The 18,721-nt window shown below is 39.8% G+C and overlaps 1 protein-coding gene and 1 long non-coding RNA gene across 5 annotated transcripts in view; one reads left to right on the top strand and one right to left on the bottom strand.

Moving 5' to 3' along the window:
- Nucleotides 1-1,899: 1,899 nt before the first annotated feature.
- On the bottom strand, nt 1,900-10,600 carry LOC101885084 (uncharacterized). The gene is made up of 3 exons (XR_012396293.1): nt 10,263-10,600; nt 3,829-4,981; nt 1,900-3,738 (listed from the first exon to the last, which is right to left on the bottom strand). It is a non-coding gene; the product is annotated as an uncharacterized lncRNA (long non-coding RNA).
- akap7 (A-kinase anchoring protein 7) overlaps nt 7,343-18,721 on the top strand; it is a 62,461-nt gene continuing 51,082 nt past the window's right edge. For all 4 annotated transcript variants that reach the window (XR_012396289.1, XM_073934029.1, XM_073934030.1 and 1 more), the window contains exons 1-6: nt 7,343-7,744; nt 9,281-9,400; nt 12,586-12,716; nt 15,335-15,471; nt 17,664-17,824; nt 18,355-18,467. Coding sequence is in view for 3 of the 4 variants with exons in the window: in XM_073934029.1 (XP_073790130.1) it covers nt 7,513-7,744; nt 9,281-9,400; nt 12,586-12,716; nt 15,335-15,471; nt 17,664-17,824; nt 18,355-18,467 (894 nt within the window). In the remaining variant the exon portion in view is untranslated. The remainder of the gene's footprint in view (nt 7,745-9,280; nt 9,401-12,585; nt 12,717-15,334; nt 15,472-17,663; nt 17,825-18,354; nt 18,468-18,721) is intronic.

Below are 18,721 nucleotides of genomic sequence, written 5' to 3' on the forward strand. Positions count from 1 at the left end.
ATCCACACAGGGTGTGTGTGTGTGTGTGTGTGTGTATATGTGTGTGTGTGTGTGGCAGGAAAGAGAGAAAGAAGATAAAAGTGAATTTCTGTACAGTAACAACAGGACAACACTGTGTGTGTGTGTGTGTGTGTGTGTGTGTGTGTGTGTGTGTGTGTGTGTGAGTATGCCTGCTTGTATATTCCTGTGTGTGTGTGTGTGTGTGTGTGTGTGTATGAATAAATGTGTGTGTGTGTGTAGTTGAGTATACTTGTCTGTCTGTGCTCACCTGTGTGTGTGTGTGTACTCAAGTATGGCTGTGTGTTTACCTGTCTGTGTGTGTACCCGAGTATGCATATGAGTGTGTAAACCTGTGTGTGTTTGTGTATACCTGTGTGTATGTGTATGTGCATTGCTGTGGTTGTGTGTGCGCGTGTATGTGTGTACACCTGAGTGCTTGTGTGTGTATATACCAATGTATACATGTCTCTGTGTGTCTGTGAATACCCGTGTATGTGTGCGTCTGTTGTGAGTACCTGTGTGTGTGTGTGTCTGTGTGTGAATAGCTGTGTATGTGTGTATGTGTAGTTGTGTATACTTGTGTGTCTGTGTTCACCTGTGTGTGTGTGTTTACCTGAGTATGCCTGCGTGTGTATACCTGTGTGTGTGTGTGTTTGTGTATACCTGTGTGTGTGTATACTTGTGTATGCCTATACCTGTGTGTGTGTGAATACCTATGCATGCGTGGGTGTCTAGTTGTATCTATGTGTGTGTGTGTGTGTGTGTGTGTGTGTGTGTGTGTGTGTGTGTGTGTGTGTGTGTGTGTGTGTGTATATACAATATTTGTGTGTGTGTGTGTACACATATTTGTTGTGTGTATATCTGTGTGTGTGTGTGTGTGCGTGTGTGTGTGTGTGTGTGTATATGTGTGTGTCTGAGTATATGAGTATGTCTGTGTGTGTGTGTGTGTGTGTGTGAAAACCTGTGTATAAATGCGAGAGTAGTTGTTATACCTCTCTCTCTGTGTGTGTGTGTGTGTGTGTGTGTACCTGTATGTGTGTGTATTTACCTGTGTGTGTACATAAAAGTGCGTATATGTGTGTGCGCTGGTGTCTGTGTACACACGTGTGTGTGTGTGTGTGTGTGTGTGTGTGTGTATACCTGTGTGTGTGTATACCTGTGTATGCCTATACCTGTGTGTGTGAATACCTATGCATGCGTGGGTGTCTAGTTGTATCTATGTGTGTGTGTGTGTGTGTGTGTGTGTGTGTGTGTGTATGTATATACAATATTTGTGTGTGTGTGTGTACACATATTTGTTGTGTGTATATCTGTGTGTGTGTGTGTGTGTGTGTGTGTGTGTGTGTGTGTGTGTGTGTGTGTGTGTGTGTGTATATGTGTGTGTCTGAGTATATGAGTATGTCTGTGTGTGTGTGTGTGTGTGTGTGTGTGTGTGTGTGTGTGTGTGTGTGTGTGTGTGTGTGTGTGTGAAAACCTGTGTATAAATGCGAGAGTAGTTGTTATACCTCTCTCTCTCTCTGTGTGTGTGTGTGTGTGTGTGTACCTGTATGTGTGTGTATTTACCTGTGTGTGTACATAAAAGTGCGTATATGTGTGTGTGCTGGTGTCTGTGTACACGTGTGTGTGTGTGTGTGAGTGTGTGTGTACGTGTGTGTACCTGTGCTCTGCTCTCTCTCTCTCTGTGTTCTCCAGTAATGGATGCTGTCTGTCTGTTTCTCCTCTTCTTCTTCTGTGTCTCCTCCTCTTCTTCTTCTTCCTCTTCTTCTTCTTCTGCTCTACAGTGTGTGTTTCCGGCGGCGAGCGCTGACGTTTCTGCTGAAAGCCCAGAGCATGACTGTACAGATTTCACACAGGATTACAGCACAAGATTTATCACAATCCTCCACCTGGCCCACACACCTCCAACCAAACACACACACACACACAGAGAGATCTCGAAAGCGAAGGCTGTTTCTGACTCGACAGGTGAAGGTTCAGTTCAGAGTGGGATAATTAAAGCCTGCGGGATAAAGATAGAGCGCTGCTGAGGGGACGCCTGAACAGTGCACGCACACAGGGTTAATGTTAATGGGGATTTGTGATGGAGAGAGGATACAGTGACTGTGATGCTGTCAAAGCCTCTTGATGCTAAGTTTGGCCTCAGTCACACACTGTACACAGGAACACACACACACACACACACACTGTACACAGGATTAAACCATTAAGCTACTGACAGGAAGAGAACAGGTATTGTTTATATGTGAACAGGATCGTTTTCAACATGACAACATTCATTCATTCATTTTCTTTTCGGCTTAGTGCCTTTATTAATCAGGGGTTGCCACAGCAGAATGAACCGCCAACTTATCCAGAACACATTTTTCGCAGGGGATGCCCTTTCAGCCACATCTTTGGGGAACATCCATACACTCTCATTCACACTCATACACTACGGACAATTTAGCCTACCCAATTCACCTGTACCGCATGTCTTTGGACTGTGGGGGAAACCGGAGCACCCGGAGGAAACCCACGCAAAGGCAGGGAGAACATGCAAACTCCACACAGAAATGGCAACTGAGCCAGCCGAGGCTCGAACCAGCCTACTGAACTACCTACTGGACCACCGCATATAATCAGTAAATTGTAATCAGTTGTTCGACTGTTCTCATTAGACTTATTCATACAGTTGACACCAGAAGTTTACACACACTCTAATAAAAGGAATAACCAGTTTTTTTAAAAATGTCTGATGGTAAATCAAACTAAACGTTTACTATTTTAGATCTGTTAGGATTACCTAAATGATTTACATTTGCTAAATGCCAGAATAATAATTAATAATAATTTCTAGACAGTCAAAAGTTTACACACATTTCCTTGGTATTTTTATTTAGCTTTGCTTTTAAACTGTATAACTTTGGTAAAATATTTTGGGTCTCCTTCCACAAGCTTCTCAGAATAGTTTGCTGGAATTTTGGCCCATTCCTTCTGACAGAATTGCTGTAACCGAGTCAGATTTGTAGGTTGTCTTGCTCGCACAAGCTTTTTCAACTCTGCCCACACATTTTCTATAGGATTGAGATCAGGGCTTTGTGATGGCCACTCCAAAACATTCCCTCTGTTGTCCTTAAAGCACATTTGAACTAATTTGGCAGTGTGCTGAGGGTCATGGTCTGCTTGGAAGACTAATTTGTGGTCAAGTTTTAATTTCCTGGCTGATGTCTTGAGATGTTGCTTCAGTATTTCTCCATAATGTTCTTCCTTCATGATGCCATCTATGCTGTGAAGTGGACCCGTCCCTCCTGCAGAAAAACAGCCCCTCAACATGATGCTGCCGCCCCCATACTTCACAGTTGGGATGGTGTTCTAGGCTTGTAAGCTTTCCCATTTGTCCTCCAAATGTAACACTGCTCATTATGGCCAAACAGTTCAATCTTAGCTCCATCAGAGCACAGCACATGTCTCCAAACATGAGTCTCTTTCCAGTGTGATTCAGCTAATGGTAATCTGACTTTGTTGTTGATTCTGGCTTGTTGATTTCCCCATATTGTCACACAAGGAAGCAGTGTGTTTGAGCTTTTCCTTTAATACTATTCTACAGTTTTGCCTCACATTAACTCAAATGTTGTTAATTAGCCAATCAGAAACTTCCAAAACCTTGACCCCATCATCTGAGCTTTTCCAGAGGCAGAATAATCTTATTGTGTGTAAACTTGACTTTCAAGAAAAGTTTTAACAATTTCTCAAAGAAATCTCTCTCTCATTATTCCGCTATAAAGCAGAACAGAAACACATCTGATAATCCTAACTCACCTAAAAGAGAAAAAGTTTAGTCACATTAACATCTGACTTTTTTTTTAAATGGTTATGTGCCTTTTTCTACAGCGTATGTAAACTTCTGCTTTCAACTGTAGATGCACAGTAAAAAATATCCATAAGTTAAGGGTGTTTAACAGGGATTAATGGATCATTTATATGTAAGAATTGCATAATGGGATCTTGACCTTAAAATTTTAAATGTTGAAAAAATGACTTTTGTTAACAAAGTGTAGTTAGTTAGTTTAAAGTGCTATATTGTCAGGGTTGGTGTTGTAAATGATGGTACAAAGGCCTGGTAATGAACTGCCATATTTTCTCTGGGCCACTTTAGGCTCACAGTAGCATTAGCCAGAGCTTACTGTGCCAAATATTTGCCAAAACATATGTTTTAGGACCACTTTAACACGTGTGGGCCACTTTAGGTTTAGACCCAGATTACCCTTAAATGACTATGCTACATTATTGCCAACTGTGGCCCACATTTGTCCTCCATCATTTGAGCCGAACTGATCATTTTTCACATGGGCCACATTAGGCTCACATTCAGAAATTCAGATAAATCTTTACATTAAATGGCCCATATATGAATTTGAATCTTTGGTTCCCCTTTCCCATTGTACAGATGGGCCACTTCAGGCTCACATTCATTTTATCTGGACCGAAGGAAGACCACCAGTGCCGCATAACTGCCTAAAGTGGCCCACATTCGTATGCTATCTGGGTTTAAACTACTAAAACGTCAACAAAAGTGTCTTTGTTAAACTGTAGAGTGGAATTAATATAATAAAAAGTAACAAAATATGTTATTACACATCCTTTACAGCATTAAAATAAAGCTGAGAGTGTGTGGTTATCCAGTCTGAAAGCGTCACATGACAATCAAGACTTTCCTTAAATATTAGCTCTGAAAAAAAAAAAACAGCAGACACAGAACTGAAGCTCTGTAATCGGTTGTTGGTACTAAAGAAAAAGGTTTTTCTATCTTTGTTCTGCAGCAAACAGCACATTCATTACAGACAATAGTGTGAAACTGAAGCCATGACCCCGTTAAACCCACCTCAGACTGCAGATCTCAGGTAAACATCAGGACACCAGCCGCGGGATCACCTTCTTTACACCTGTTTGCTGTCCCAGTTCACGACTCGCGCCCTCCGCAGCCTGAAACCCAAGCGCTGGTCTAGAGTTACAGAAAACAAACGAGGGTGTGAGCGAGAAGCTGAACACAGCCGATAATGCACAACAATACAGGCTCTATCAGAACATCAGACTGTACTTCTGCCCACCGCATTTGTGGAAGTGGAAATAATCAGTCAATAGAAGAAGAGCTTTCACAGACAGCATTACAGATCTAAATAAGCATGTAGACAAGTTTCTGTTAATGTCTTTGTGCTCTTCTGAAAGCATTTCTGTTGTTTTTCTGTTTATCAAATGGCTGAACGTCTGGATATAGTGGTGCTTGCTCAAGAATCTTTAAAAGGATAGTTCACCAAAAATGACAATTTCATCTGAAACGTACAAAACAAGGTACCCTAAATAAAATATTCCAGATTCACAAAACATAGACAGTTCCCTACAGCAGATTAATCATCTGAAACGTACAATAAAATGCATTCTGAGTAACATATTTGAGATTCACAAAATGTAGACAGCGCCCTCTAGTGGATTAGTCGTCTGAAACATACAATAAAATTCACTCTAAGTAACATAGGCTGCGTCCGAAACCGCCTACAACTCAGTAGGTACTGCATTTGAATTTAAACGTACTACTCGGCCGTATGAATGTGAAAAGTATGAATGGAATTCGGACGTACTACATCCAACATTTTGTCATGGTCACGTGACCTACCTGCGTCAGTTGCGTCGCCTCACTTCCATTCATGAATTCTCTCACAGGGCATTATGGGATAGCGCAGCGTGCATGGGATGCGCACTTCAGAATCTCGCCAGAAATAGTAAGTCATCTGGGTACTTCTCGCATACTGATTTTCGAATTCTATGAATTCGAACATACTACTCGGCTCGCATACTGATTTTAGCGTACTATATAGTATGGAAGTATGCGGTTTCGGACGCAGCCATAGTTAAGGTTTGCAAAGTGAAGAAAGCAACCTCTGGTGGATTGTCATCTGAAACATACAGCAAAACGTACCCTAAGTAACATGTTTTGGATTTGAAAAAAGTAAACAGCACGCTCTAATGGATTTTCATCTGAAACGAACGATAAAATGCTCGCAAAATAATGTATTTGAGATTTGCAAAATGTAGGATGTCTTCTGGTGGATTTGTCATCTGAAACGTACAATCAAAATGCACCCTAAGCAATATATTTCAGATTTGCAAAATGTAGACAGTGCCCTCTAGTACATTTGTCATCTGAAACATGCAATAAAATGCACTCTAAGTAACGTATTTCATATTCACAAAATGTAGACAGCGCCCTCTAGTGCATTTGTCATGTAAAGAATAAAATAAAATGCACACTGAGTAACGCACTTGAGATTTGCAAAATGTAGACAGCGTCCTCTAGTGGATTTGTGACATAAAACATACAACAAAACATAGACTAAATAACCTATTTCAGATTTACAAAAATGTAGACAGTAACCTCTATTAGGATTGGCGTCTGAAACATGCAATAAAATGCACTCTAAGTAACGTATTTGACATTTGCAAAATGTAAACAAAATATCCTCTGGTGGATTTGCCATCTGAAATGTACAATAAAACATACTCTAAGTAACATATTTCAAATTCATAAAAATGCAGACAGTGCCCTCTAGTGGATTTGTAACATGAAACATACAACAAAACATAGCCTAAATGGCCTATTTCAGATTTACAAAAATGTAGACAGCGCCATCTAGTAGATTTGTCGACTGAAACAAAAAATAAAATGCACATTAAGTAACTCATTTGAGATTCACAAAATGTAGCCTAAATGGCCTATTTCAGATTTACAAAAATGTAGACAGCACCCTCTAGTGGATTTGTCATCTGAAACGTACAATAAACCTTACCCAAGTAATATATTTTACCTATATTGTAAATGGCATATAAAGAACGGCAGTCCTGAAGTGGCCTATAACTGGATTAAAGACAAGGACCACACATGGGAATCTCAGCCAATTTATCACACTTAACTGGCTCTGAACTGGGCCAAAAACAGGTTTATTATTGGTATAGATTATCAGCTATAAGTTTAAACTTTAACCAGAAACACAACCTGTCCCTTTGTAAGAGTATGTAATAAGTTGTTTTGCAAAAAAAGTTTGACAATAAAGCTGTATCATATCATATAGTATGTTTTAGGCTTCCATACTTGACAGACTCTTATTTAAAATGGAAAATACCAGTGTACATCATTAAAAAACATGTCATTTTATGTTCCACTAAAGATACTCGAACTACAAACCAAGCGTGTACACGACAGACGCTTCAGCCAAGTTTTAAAACTCGCTTCAAAACATTAACGTCACCCTTATTTTTCGGAACGCTTTCTTCTCGTGTACCACATGTCCCCTCCGACTTCCCGTTCCCCATGTGTGTCGTGTTGTTATGTTGGGGCTGTTGTAAACACTGTCGGAGTACAATATATTTCGCTTAGCGAGGTAAACAGCACTGTTTTATAAGACCAAGAGCACGAATAACGCTCACAATACCGCGACGTCGTCACACTGCCAGCACTAGTTACTAGTGTTTGGGCTGGAGATGATCAGTCGCCATTTTTTGCGCGCTCAACCGCTAGTGCGCCTGTGGAGGGTGTTTAATACTGACGTGCCCTCAGTAGTGACTGAGTGCAGGAAGGTGAATGCACGTGTGTTCTGCCAGTCAAATCAGAGCAAGTGCTTACTGAGTGTGCCGTTTAACATGGAGGACAACAACAACAATACTACTGTCTGCACTACAGCAGATAAGTGCACTAAACAACAGAAGAGCAAGAGTAAGTTACGTTATTATTATTATTATTATTATTATTATTAACAGTAATAACGGGATACATAAAGCATGTAATTTGTACTAATATTATGTGCCTTGAATACATATTCATGCTAGAGCACAGCTACAGAATGTAACAAGAGTTTAGAAATCAGTACTAAGAAGTGTGCACACTACATGTGCTTAATTCCAGCTTTCACTTCAACAATACATAGCCCAATTGATTAACAGCCTACATATCATAATACATTGAGGTAGAGTTGGTTTATAATCACACAATTGTTGAGTGACACGCTCCCTATATAGTTTACCATGGGGTATTGAATATTTGGTCTGTAATAGCGTGCAAGTATGACTTTAAAACAACATTAGCACTATTTAATTGATCGTAAACCATGGTATACTGTGATAGTCATTGACTGATTTTATGATTTGCCTATTTAGAATTTCTAAAATTATATTATCAAGTAGAAAGTCCAAATGGGCAAATATAAAACCAAGTTTACCCCAATTAATAAAACTACTAATAATTTATTAATGACTTGATACAGCTGCAGCAAATTGCATTTCTTTTCAGAAGAGTCACTTTTTCTGATTGAAGTGATTTTGTTTTAGAAAGTTTGGTTGTAGGTCTGATTGAACAAGGAAAGTTGATGCAAATAATTAATCCAAATAAATACACCCATGGGTCACTGTGGTGAAAAATTATTGGAAATATCAACTTTTACTAGCAGGGAAGAAATCTCCTGGTGTTTTTATGTTGCACTGTAATAATAAGTAAAGCCATAATTCTAAATCTCACTTTGTTTCTAGTCAAAATATATACAACTCCTTAAATCAAGAAGCAAATGTTTTCAAGTTTTCAGAAATAATGAGTCAAAATTAAGCGAGTTTGTCTTTTAAACAAGCTAAGTAATCTATTTATTTTGCAAATTCCATAAAGACATGAAGATTAGGCACAATATATTGTTCTGAGCTGTAATACTTTATTCTTTAAACGCAAATCTAGCAGAAATGAAAACAGCTGATGGAGTATACACTAACCTGCGCATAATTCAGACACAAGATGAAGACAAACAGTCAAAAACACAAAGCTGACAGACACTAAAACAGCTGATGGAGTATACACTAACCTGCACTTTATTTGGACACAAGATGGCGCCAAACAGTCCAATCCGTGGTGTATAAAAACATGTTTATTCAGTATTTCCCTTAAAATATTAAATTTATACGTTTTTTCCACCCAAAAAGTGTTTCAATATTTCAGTCTTACTGAAATATTAAATTCAATATTTCAGTATAATTGTATATTTTCCATAAACTATGTCATTGTCACTGTACTTTTCATTCAGTATTTCAGTATTTAAATATTGTGTGGTTGATCTACATGGTAACCCTGCATTAATGTGTTATCTGCATGCACCACACACACAAACACACACACACACACACACACTAAGTCTATATTATCATTTATCATAAAAGTGGCAGTAATGTCAGTCTCATGTCCTCATGTGCTCTTCATCTCTGCTCTTTATAGCGCTCAAGAAGGAGAAGAAAGCAAAGAAAGGGCCCAAGAAAGCGTCCGAGAGCAAGCAGAAGGGTCAGGAGTCTGAAAATCTGCTGTCAGAGCTTCCCTTTGCAGACGCAGAGCTGGGAGGTGGGTTTACACATGACCATACACTCAATAATTCAAAATACAATCAAAATTGTTTGCCCCTCAGGGATTTAACTTACTTTTTAAATATGTTTTCAAATGTTTTTAGACACTTTTGGATATTTAGCAGAGCAAAGAATGTCTCACAGTATTTCCTATAATATTTTTCTTCTGGAGAAAGTCTCATTTGTTTTATTTAGGCTAGAATAAAAGCAGTTAAACAGTTTTAATACCATTGTAAGGTCAATATTATTAGCCCCCTTAAAGAACATTTGTTTTTCGATTGGCTACAGAACAAATCATTGATAAAATAAATAATAAGGCAAAAGGGGTCCAACCCGGTACTAATAAGGTGTACCTAATAAAGTGGCCGGTGAGTGTATACTTTAAACGCTAAACTATACACGCAACCTGAGACAGACTATACAAGTAATTTTACATAAAGCAGAACAATATTATGCAAAAGAGGTTCAGATGTGTATTATATATGCTGGACAAGTTTGCGGTTCATTCCGCTGTGGCGACCCCTGATATATAAAGGACTAAGCTGAAGGAAAATGAATGAATTATTGATTGTCAAATGTGGTAAACTGGTGCAAGCATTTGTTAAAGTGGTGAAGGAGTGTGTTTTTTGCTTTTACAGGTAGTCTGTCAAGCCCACTCACCTGTGTGAGGCACAGTCAGGAATGCACAGTGTTCTTTATAGATATGTAGTGATTGTAAGAAAGTGTGTGGTGCAAAACTGGTGCAAGCATCTGTATAAGCGATGAAGGAGTGTGTTTGCAGGTGGTTTGTACAGCACACTTATGTATAAAGGCGTCAGCAATTAATTGCAGCAAGAAAATGAAACCCGAGCATGTCCTACCTGTCAGAGTGTGTCGTGGGCTCCTGTCTTCATCGTCCCGGAGCGGGAATCATCCCGGTGTGAGCGGCCGCTAAGAGAGAGACGATATTCGCTTGCCAAGCGCAGCGTGGATCAGCCTAGCACCGCAGCTGCTCCTGCATTCAAATGCCCCAGCTGGCTACACGCTATGAATAAAACATTTGTGTGCCGCTTTTCGGGTTTCTTGTTTGCGGCGTCTCTCCCAAACAGTTCAGAAACGCTTGTTTGTCAGCGTTCGCTTCCCAATAGCACCAACATTTAGATTTACAGCCTTGCTACTGAACATCCCACTGTTGCTGATTTCATGCAGATGTTTGATTAAAATCCTGGTGATCATGTGCTCCGGCAGGACTTCAGATCTTGAGTTTCATGCTGACTGTCTTTAAAGGGACAGTTCACCCCAAAATAAAAAACAAAAAATTCACAATACTTGTCCTCCACTTGTTCTTACTCAAACAAGATGTACTGTTGAATATATTAGGTCAATATTATTAGCCCTCTTTAGCAATATTCATTTGTACAAAACAAACCACTGTTAATTCATTCATTGATTTTCTTTTCTGCTTAGTCCCTTTATTAATCCGGGGTTGCCACAGCGGAACGAACCACCAACTTATACAGCACGTTTCACGCAGCGGATGCCCTTCCAGCCGCAATCCATCTCTGGGAAACACCCATACACACCCATTCACACTCATACACTACTGACAATTTAGCCTACCCAATTCACCTGTACCGCATGTCTTTGGACTGTGGGGTAAACCGGAGCACCCGGAGGAAACCCACGCGAACGCAGGGAGAACATGCAAACTCCACACAGAAATGCCAACTGAGCCGAGATTCGAACCAGTGACCTTCTTGCTGTGAGGCGACAGCACTACCTACTCCGCCACTGCATCGCTATTGTTAATTCATTCATTCATTCATTTTCTTTTCGGCTTAGTCCCTTTATTAATCCGGGGTTGCCACAGCGGAATGAACCGCCAACTTATCCACCACATGTTTCACGCAGTGGATGCTTTACTTAGGCTCAAGTCTTCTGAGGCTCAAGTCATTTATTAAATGAAGACAAGATTAACAGAGCTTGTGCTACTGCAGCAAATTACATTTTTACTGTTGATATTTGGCACCAATTAACCAGGAAGTGACGATTTTGTTAGCTTTGACTCGTTGGATGGAAATGCTGCTTTATTCGCACGTCTCTTATGCGATATTCCAGTTTTGCCCATAAAGTTCATTCGCATTTTTGGATGGAAACAAAGCACTGAATCTGCTTCTCAACTCTGAATCTGCTTCTCATTTCGGAGGCTTCTAGTGTCCATCCGATGTTGCATTTCGTCATGGACGCATTCTTTAAGAGTCTTTCTAACTGAATGAATGAAATACGCTGGCAACCCGGCTGCTGAAATATAATTGGCTAAACTGCCATTGTGCGGGTTATGGAGATCAAAACAAAGACAGCCGTTCAGGCACAAAACGCACATGTTCAAAGCAGAATATTTGACTTCAGCATTTGTTTTTCAGATAAACAAGAATGTTCACTTAGCATGTTTCTGAAATATCTGTTAACATTTTATGTTTTTTATGCTTTAGAAATTAAAAACTTACATACAGCACTTTTTTTTTTTTTACTTTTTATTTAAGCAATATATTTTTTTCTCCCTTCCCCAACAGTTTTTCCCCTCAGACACGAGGGGATACATAAAATAAATAAAAATAATAATGATTAAATAATAATAATAATAATAATTAAATAAATAAATAAATAAAGAAAATCAATAAAAAAATAATAATAAAAAATAAAAAGTATTGCCATCATAATTACTTCACAGGAGATACATTTGTACATCAAGTTACATTGTGTTGCATTGTAGTTACATCCAATTACAGTGATGATAAGTAAAGATAAGTAAATATACATATCTAAAGATGTCATAATACTTTTCCACCTCTTCAGAGAAATATCAGTCTTCATTTGTAGACATGCAGTCATTTTTTCCATTATATAGACCTGTTTCAGTCTCTGAATCTCACTCAGCACTTTTAAAGTAGTCTTTTTTTGCAGCTTTGGTCAACATCGTGATAAAAGCTTTCACAATTTTTGTTTAATTTTATTTTATTCCAACCTTTTAAATTCACTTGAGTGTGAGTAAATAATATTTTTGGGTAAACTTGCCCTTTAAGGGGTCACATGATCACTTTGTTTACACACATTGGCTTAGTCTACTATAAATAGTGCACAATTCCTGTTTGACTGTGTACTTTTTAATGGCTTTTTAAATGGCTGAATGTTTGTGTTTTTCAGGCACAGAAAGCAGCGTGAAGAAGAAGAAGCGTAAGAGAGGGGTGAAGGCTGAGGAAGAGGACGCTGAGAGGAAGAAGAAAGAGACGACTCGGCCAAACTACTTTGTGTCTGTGCCGATCACAAACCCACAGGTAAAACACTTAAACTGTTGCACATTCACTGCTGTTTCATAAAGGGGTAGTTCAGCCAGAAATTAAACTTGACTCACCCTTAAATGACTCTAAACTTTGATGAGTTCCTTTCTTCATTTGAACACAAAAGAAGATATTTTAAAGAATGCTCAAAACCTGAAACCACTGACTTCCATAGTAGGAAAAACAAATACCTAGAAATTTTATAATTCAAATTATACCATAAATAATCACAAATGGTATTATCACTTTGTTGACCTTAGTTGCAAAAAAGTCTCTGGTGTCCATAGAGTGTGTATTGAAGTTTCAGCTCAAAGCACCACACAAATAATGTTTAATAACTCTCTGAAACAGTCTGAGTTTCAACAGTCATGTCAAAGCAGTCAGTAAATCAGCATACTATCATCTCAAAAACATAGCAAGAATCAGATGCTTTGTTTCTAGTGAAGATTTAGAGAAACTTGTTCATGCTTTTATCAGCAGCAGGGTGGATTACTGTAATGGACTCCTCACTGGTCTTCCTAAAAAGACAGTCAGACAGTTGCAGCTCATACAGAACGCTGCAGCCAGAATTCTGACCAGAACCAGAAAATCAGAGCACATCACACCTGTCCTCAGGTCTCTACACTGGCTCCCAGTTACATTCAGAATAGATTTTAAAGTATTATTACTGGTCTATAAATCACTAAATGGCCTAGGACCTAAATACATTACAGATATGCTCACTGAATACAAACCTAACAGATCACTCAGATCATTAGCATCATATAAACTAGAAGTTCCAAGAGTTCAGTCAAAGCAGGGTGAATCAGCCTTCAGCCACTACGCCCCTCACTGCTGGAATCAGCTTCCAGAAATGATCAGATGTGCTCCAACATTAGGCACATTCAAATCAAGACTGAAAACACATCTGTTTAGCTGTGCCTTTACTGAATGAGCACTGTGCTGCGTCCGACAGATTGCACTATCATGTTTTTCTCTTCTTCTTCATTCTTTTATATCACATTTGACCTGTTTTTATGTTTTGTTTTGTTTTGATGCATTTTTATTATTTGTTTTTATTTTTATTTTACTTGTTTCTTTTATTCTTGTTTATGTAAAGCACTTTGAATTGCCATTGTGTATGAAATGAGCTATATAAATAAACTTGCCTTGCCTTGCCTTGAAACTGCCCCTTTTAGGATTTGATCCTTATTGTGGCCTTTTGGTGTCTGTCGCTTTAAATGCAAATGAGATTGTGCCCTTTTTCAGAAGAGGGAGGAGCTACAAATGCCTGTGTGTCAGCATAGTAGCATAGTGGACTAAGGTCTTATGCTTATGGTTCTCAAACTTTGGTACGTGTACCACTAGTGGTATGCAGGCTTACTTCTAGTGGTACGCGAAGGAATCACTGAGTAATAAAAGAAAAAATTAATACAATTTTAAAAAATGACCGTATTCTCTTGTTACATCTCGGTCAGTTGAGCGTCAAAATTTAACCCTCAGGCAAGAAAATGAGTTAGAACTGCAGCACAACGCGCTCACGTATTCCAGGCATGCCCAGTTGAAAACATCTTAACTTTTTAGAATGCCGCACCGCGAGTCACGTGACAAGAATCAACTGATCAGCTTCATATTTTATATGGAATATAACTTTGTTAGACTAATTATCTCAAACACAGAACACCCAAACACTGCCGTGCGTCTTAATTTTCTCCATTAACAGAGGTCATATTAGAGTGCAGCAATGTTGTCAGCTTAACATCCTCTGAGAAAAACAGGTTTCCTAGCAATCTACATACAAGATAATGTTTAGATTTCAAAAAGTACATCATATGAACATGCAAGATATATTTTAAAATCTATCGAAAATTCTATAAATATGATTGTGGCTTGTTTTTGAACTGTGCAGTGCTGTAGCTGCTTAATTTGACCAACCTCACTGCTTTATTTCATTACTGGTCATTATGGTGGTACTTGGTGAAAAAAGTTTCAGAACCACTGTCTTATGCTAATGTGGGAGTGATAGTCACTAGTGGGCGGGGCTTTCCCCCTTTGATGACTCTTACAAAGGGAGAATGTCAATCAAAGTGTTTCTGCAGTTTTTATTAAGTCTGATCATAAAGAATACAATTAATTTATGTTTACCAGTAGAAGCTGCTTATATTCACACACGGCTGACACACAACTGTTTAAACCCCTTATAAAAGTGATTTTTGCATAATAGGTCGCCTTTGTGTAACAATACAGTGTGTGCGTGTACGTGTTTTTGTGACATATCAGGACACAAATCTGTATAATGGCATGGGTATGACACAGGTACTACAAAAAGGAGGTGAAATATGAGGACATTGGTGACGTCCTCGTTTCTCAAAATGCTTATAAATCACAACGGATGAGTTTAATTAGAGAGTAAAGCTGCACATAGTCTCCTGTGATGGTTGGGTTTAGGGGTAGGGTGGGGTGAGGGCAATATAATATAAGGTTTGGACTGTATAAAATGAATGGGAACCTATGTAATGTCCCCACTTTTAACAAAAACAAACGTGTGTGTGTGTGTGTGCGTGCGTGCATGTGTGTGCGTGCGTGTGTGTGTGTGTGTGTGTGTGTGTGTGTGTGTGTGTGTGTGTGTGTGTCAGATCAAGCAGGCAGTGGAGGACGTGCAGAAGCAGGTTTTGATGAAGGACAGTCGTCTGTCGCGGGCGCTCATACCTGTGGACACACTACACATCACGCTACTGGTGACTCACCTGAGCACACAGGACCAGGTGGACCTGTAAGACACACACACACACACACTACACATACCTCTACTGATGATTAAAGCCACACATCAGCAATTTACCTAAAAGAGAAGTGTGTTTGATTTATTATTGATGGGCATGATTATTTATTGATGGTCTTTAACCTCTTAAGGCCCAAGGTGTTTTTTACATGCATTTTTTATTTCTCTTTGCTATTTGGGCTTATTGGAACTGAATTAGAATAAAACCTAAGTGTCATCTTTTGATATGATGTACATTTAGAGGGAAATGATGTCCATGTATGTGGACTTGTCGTTCGAATTTATATAAAACACTTTTTCCTGACTGCTTTTTAATGCATAAATAACATAGACAGATTTTTTGAACACGTTTTGACTATCCGAGAGAAAAAAACTAACATTTTTGCCCATTTTGCACAGTTAAAAATAGAGTTTGGGACATTTCATATGCTGCAAAACCGTTGCAGGACGACACTGCATGTCTGTAGCAAAATATAAAACATTGAAAGTATTTTAAATAGCCACTTAAGAGCTGAAATGTGCTGTCCACGTATGTGGACACTCAAGCCCTTGGAGGTTAAGTCAGTTTTTAAACTAATTGCAGATCTCTCTAATATCACAGAGCTGATCTCAATGAGAAACTCTTCAGGTCTTTGATGACTGTTGTGTGACGGTCAAGAATAACTGTAGACCAGGGGTGTCAAACTCAATTCCTGGAGGGCTGAAGCCCTGCACAGTTTAGTTCCAACCCTGCTCCAACACACCTACCTGTAGGTTTCAAACAAGCCTGAAGGACTCAATTAGTTTGATCAGATGTGTTTAATTAGGGTTGGAACTAAACTGTGCAGAGCTGCGGCCCTTTTGGAACTGAGTTTGACACCTGTGCTGTAGACGTTCAAGAGTTACAGTTAGGTCCATACATGAACACAATGTTGGTGATATACACCAACACAATGGATTTGGAATGGAATGAACAATGTATGCTTTAACTGCAGACTGTCAACTTACATTTTTTCTCGATGTCTATGCTCGATCTTGCAGATTCGCACCCTCTAACATCAGAAAGGTCCGACACTTCCTATCTGAACATGCAGCTCAACTGCTTATTCAAGCTCTTGTTCTCTCCAGACTGGACTATTGCAACTCTCTACTAGCCGGTCTTCCAGCTAACTCTATCAAACCTCTTCATCTGCTCCAGAACGCAGCAGCACGAGTAATCTTAAAGAACCTAAAAGAGCACATGTCACTCCGCTGCTCATCCGTTTGCACTGGCTGCCAGTTGCTGCTCGCATCAAATTCAAAGCTCTGATGTTTGCTTACAAAGCGACTTCTGGCTTTGCTGCTTCTTATCTGCTCTCACTTCTGCAGATGTATGTGCCCTCCAGAAACTTGCGTTCTGTGAATGAACGTCGCCTCGTGGTTCCATCCCAAAGAGGGAAGAAATCACTTTCCCGAACTCTCGCGTTCAACCTGCCCAGTTAGTGGAATGAACTCCCTAACTGCATCAGAACAGCAGAGTCACTCGCTGTCTTCAAGAAACGACTAAAAACTCAACTATTTAGTCTTCACTTTTCTTCCTAATCTGCAATTGCCTCTCTAATTCTATCGCTAACTGTACTACAAAAAAAAAGACAAGCGGGAGCTAAAGACAGTTGCAGTAGAGGTCTGGTAGAGCACCACCAGAATAAAAAACAGTGTCTGGTGATGTCTATGTGCTCCAGACTTCTGACTGCAAAGGATTTGCAACCAAGTATTCAAAAGTGAAACTTTAATTTATGATTATTATTCTGTCCAATTATTTTGGGTCCCTTAACAAGTGGGAGGCACACATGCAAACTGTTGTCATTCCCGCAGCGTTCACCTGATTTGAATGTAAATACCCTCAAATTAAAGCGGACAGTCTGCAGTTGTTTCGTTTCAAATCTATTGTGTTGGTGCATGGAGCCAAAAATATTAGATTTGTGTCGATGCCTAAATATTTATAAACCTAACTGTATTTACACGTTTACCTGTAGATTCACCACAGCCTCGCCGTCATCATCTGATTAAACAGAACATGCTGTGTTTGACAAAAGAACACAAACCCTGACTAGTGTGTGTGTGTGTGTGTGTGTGTGTGTGTGTGTGTGTGTGTGTGTGTGTGTGTGTGTGTGTGTGTGTGTGTGTGTGTGTGTGTGTGTGTGTGTGTGTGTGTGTGTGTGCAGTGCTGCCTCTACTCTCTCTGAGCTGGAGTCTCCTCTGAATGCTCTGCTGTCGGGCCGCAGACTCGTCCTGCCCTTCTGTGGAATCGGACACTTCAGACAGGAAGTGTATTTTGTCCGGATCGCAGAAGGGGAACACCTGAATACACTGGCGCTGATAGCAGGTACACTTTAGAACAGCAAGAAAGTCATTGGTTCGAGTCCTGGCTGGCATTTCTGTGTGGAGTTTGCATGTTCTCCCAGTGTTGGCGTGGGTTTCCTCGAGGTGCTCCGGTTTTAGTCCAAACACATGAGATATGGGTGAATTGATTAGCTAAATTGGCCGTAGTGTATTTGTGTGAATGAGTGTGTATTCACAGTACTGGGTTGCTACTGGATGGACATCTGCTGTGTAAAACATATGCTGGAATAGTTAGCGGTTCATTCTGCTGTGGCGACCCCTGATAAATAAAGGGACTAAGGCGAGGGAAAATGAACGAGTGAACTTTTTCGGGAGCGATTAGCATTGAGGTTTGGTCTTGGAGTGTGTGAGAGTCCGTACTGTAGAGAGTGTGTGTGTGTCTCTGCTAATGTCCTGACGGTTAGCATCATCTCTGTATCGATTATGTTCTTGTCTTACACTGAGGACGGCGTGCAGTCTGGGCTGTAAATAGACTGTCCCAGAATGCATCAGTGATGTTGTTGTCTCGCACAGAGAGCGTGAGGAAGGCGTTTGAGGAGCGCGGCATCACATCTGCAGACGACACAGCCTTCAAACCCCACCTGACACTGCTCAAGCTGTCACGAGCTCCCAGACTACGCAGACAGGTGAGTGTGTGTGTGTGATGAGGGTGGATGCTGTGTTTGATTTCTCTGATCTTCAGCAAATACTACAGAGCCAGCTGCATTATGGGAGTTATGTTGACATCATGGGTCTGTTCTGTTCAAATAAAGAGCGTCTGAATGAAATGACCTGTAGCTTTATACTGGGTGTGGGTGCAGTGAGTGTGTTTAGGGTTTTACATTGGGTTAACATCAAAGCTCGTTGCCTCCCGTCGGCTGAAGAGAGCGATTTTATTGGT

This window comes from Danio rerio, chromosome 20 (assembly GCF_049306965.1).
Source record: "Danio rerio strain Tuebingen ecotype United States chromosome 20, GRCz12tu, whole genome shotgun sequence".
NCBI lineage: Eukaryota > Metazoa > Chordata > Actinopteri > Cypriniformes > Danionidae > Danio > Danio rerio.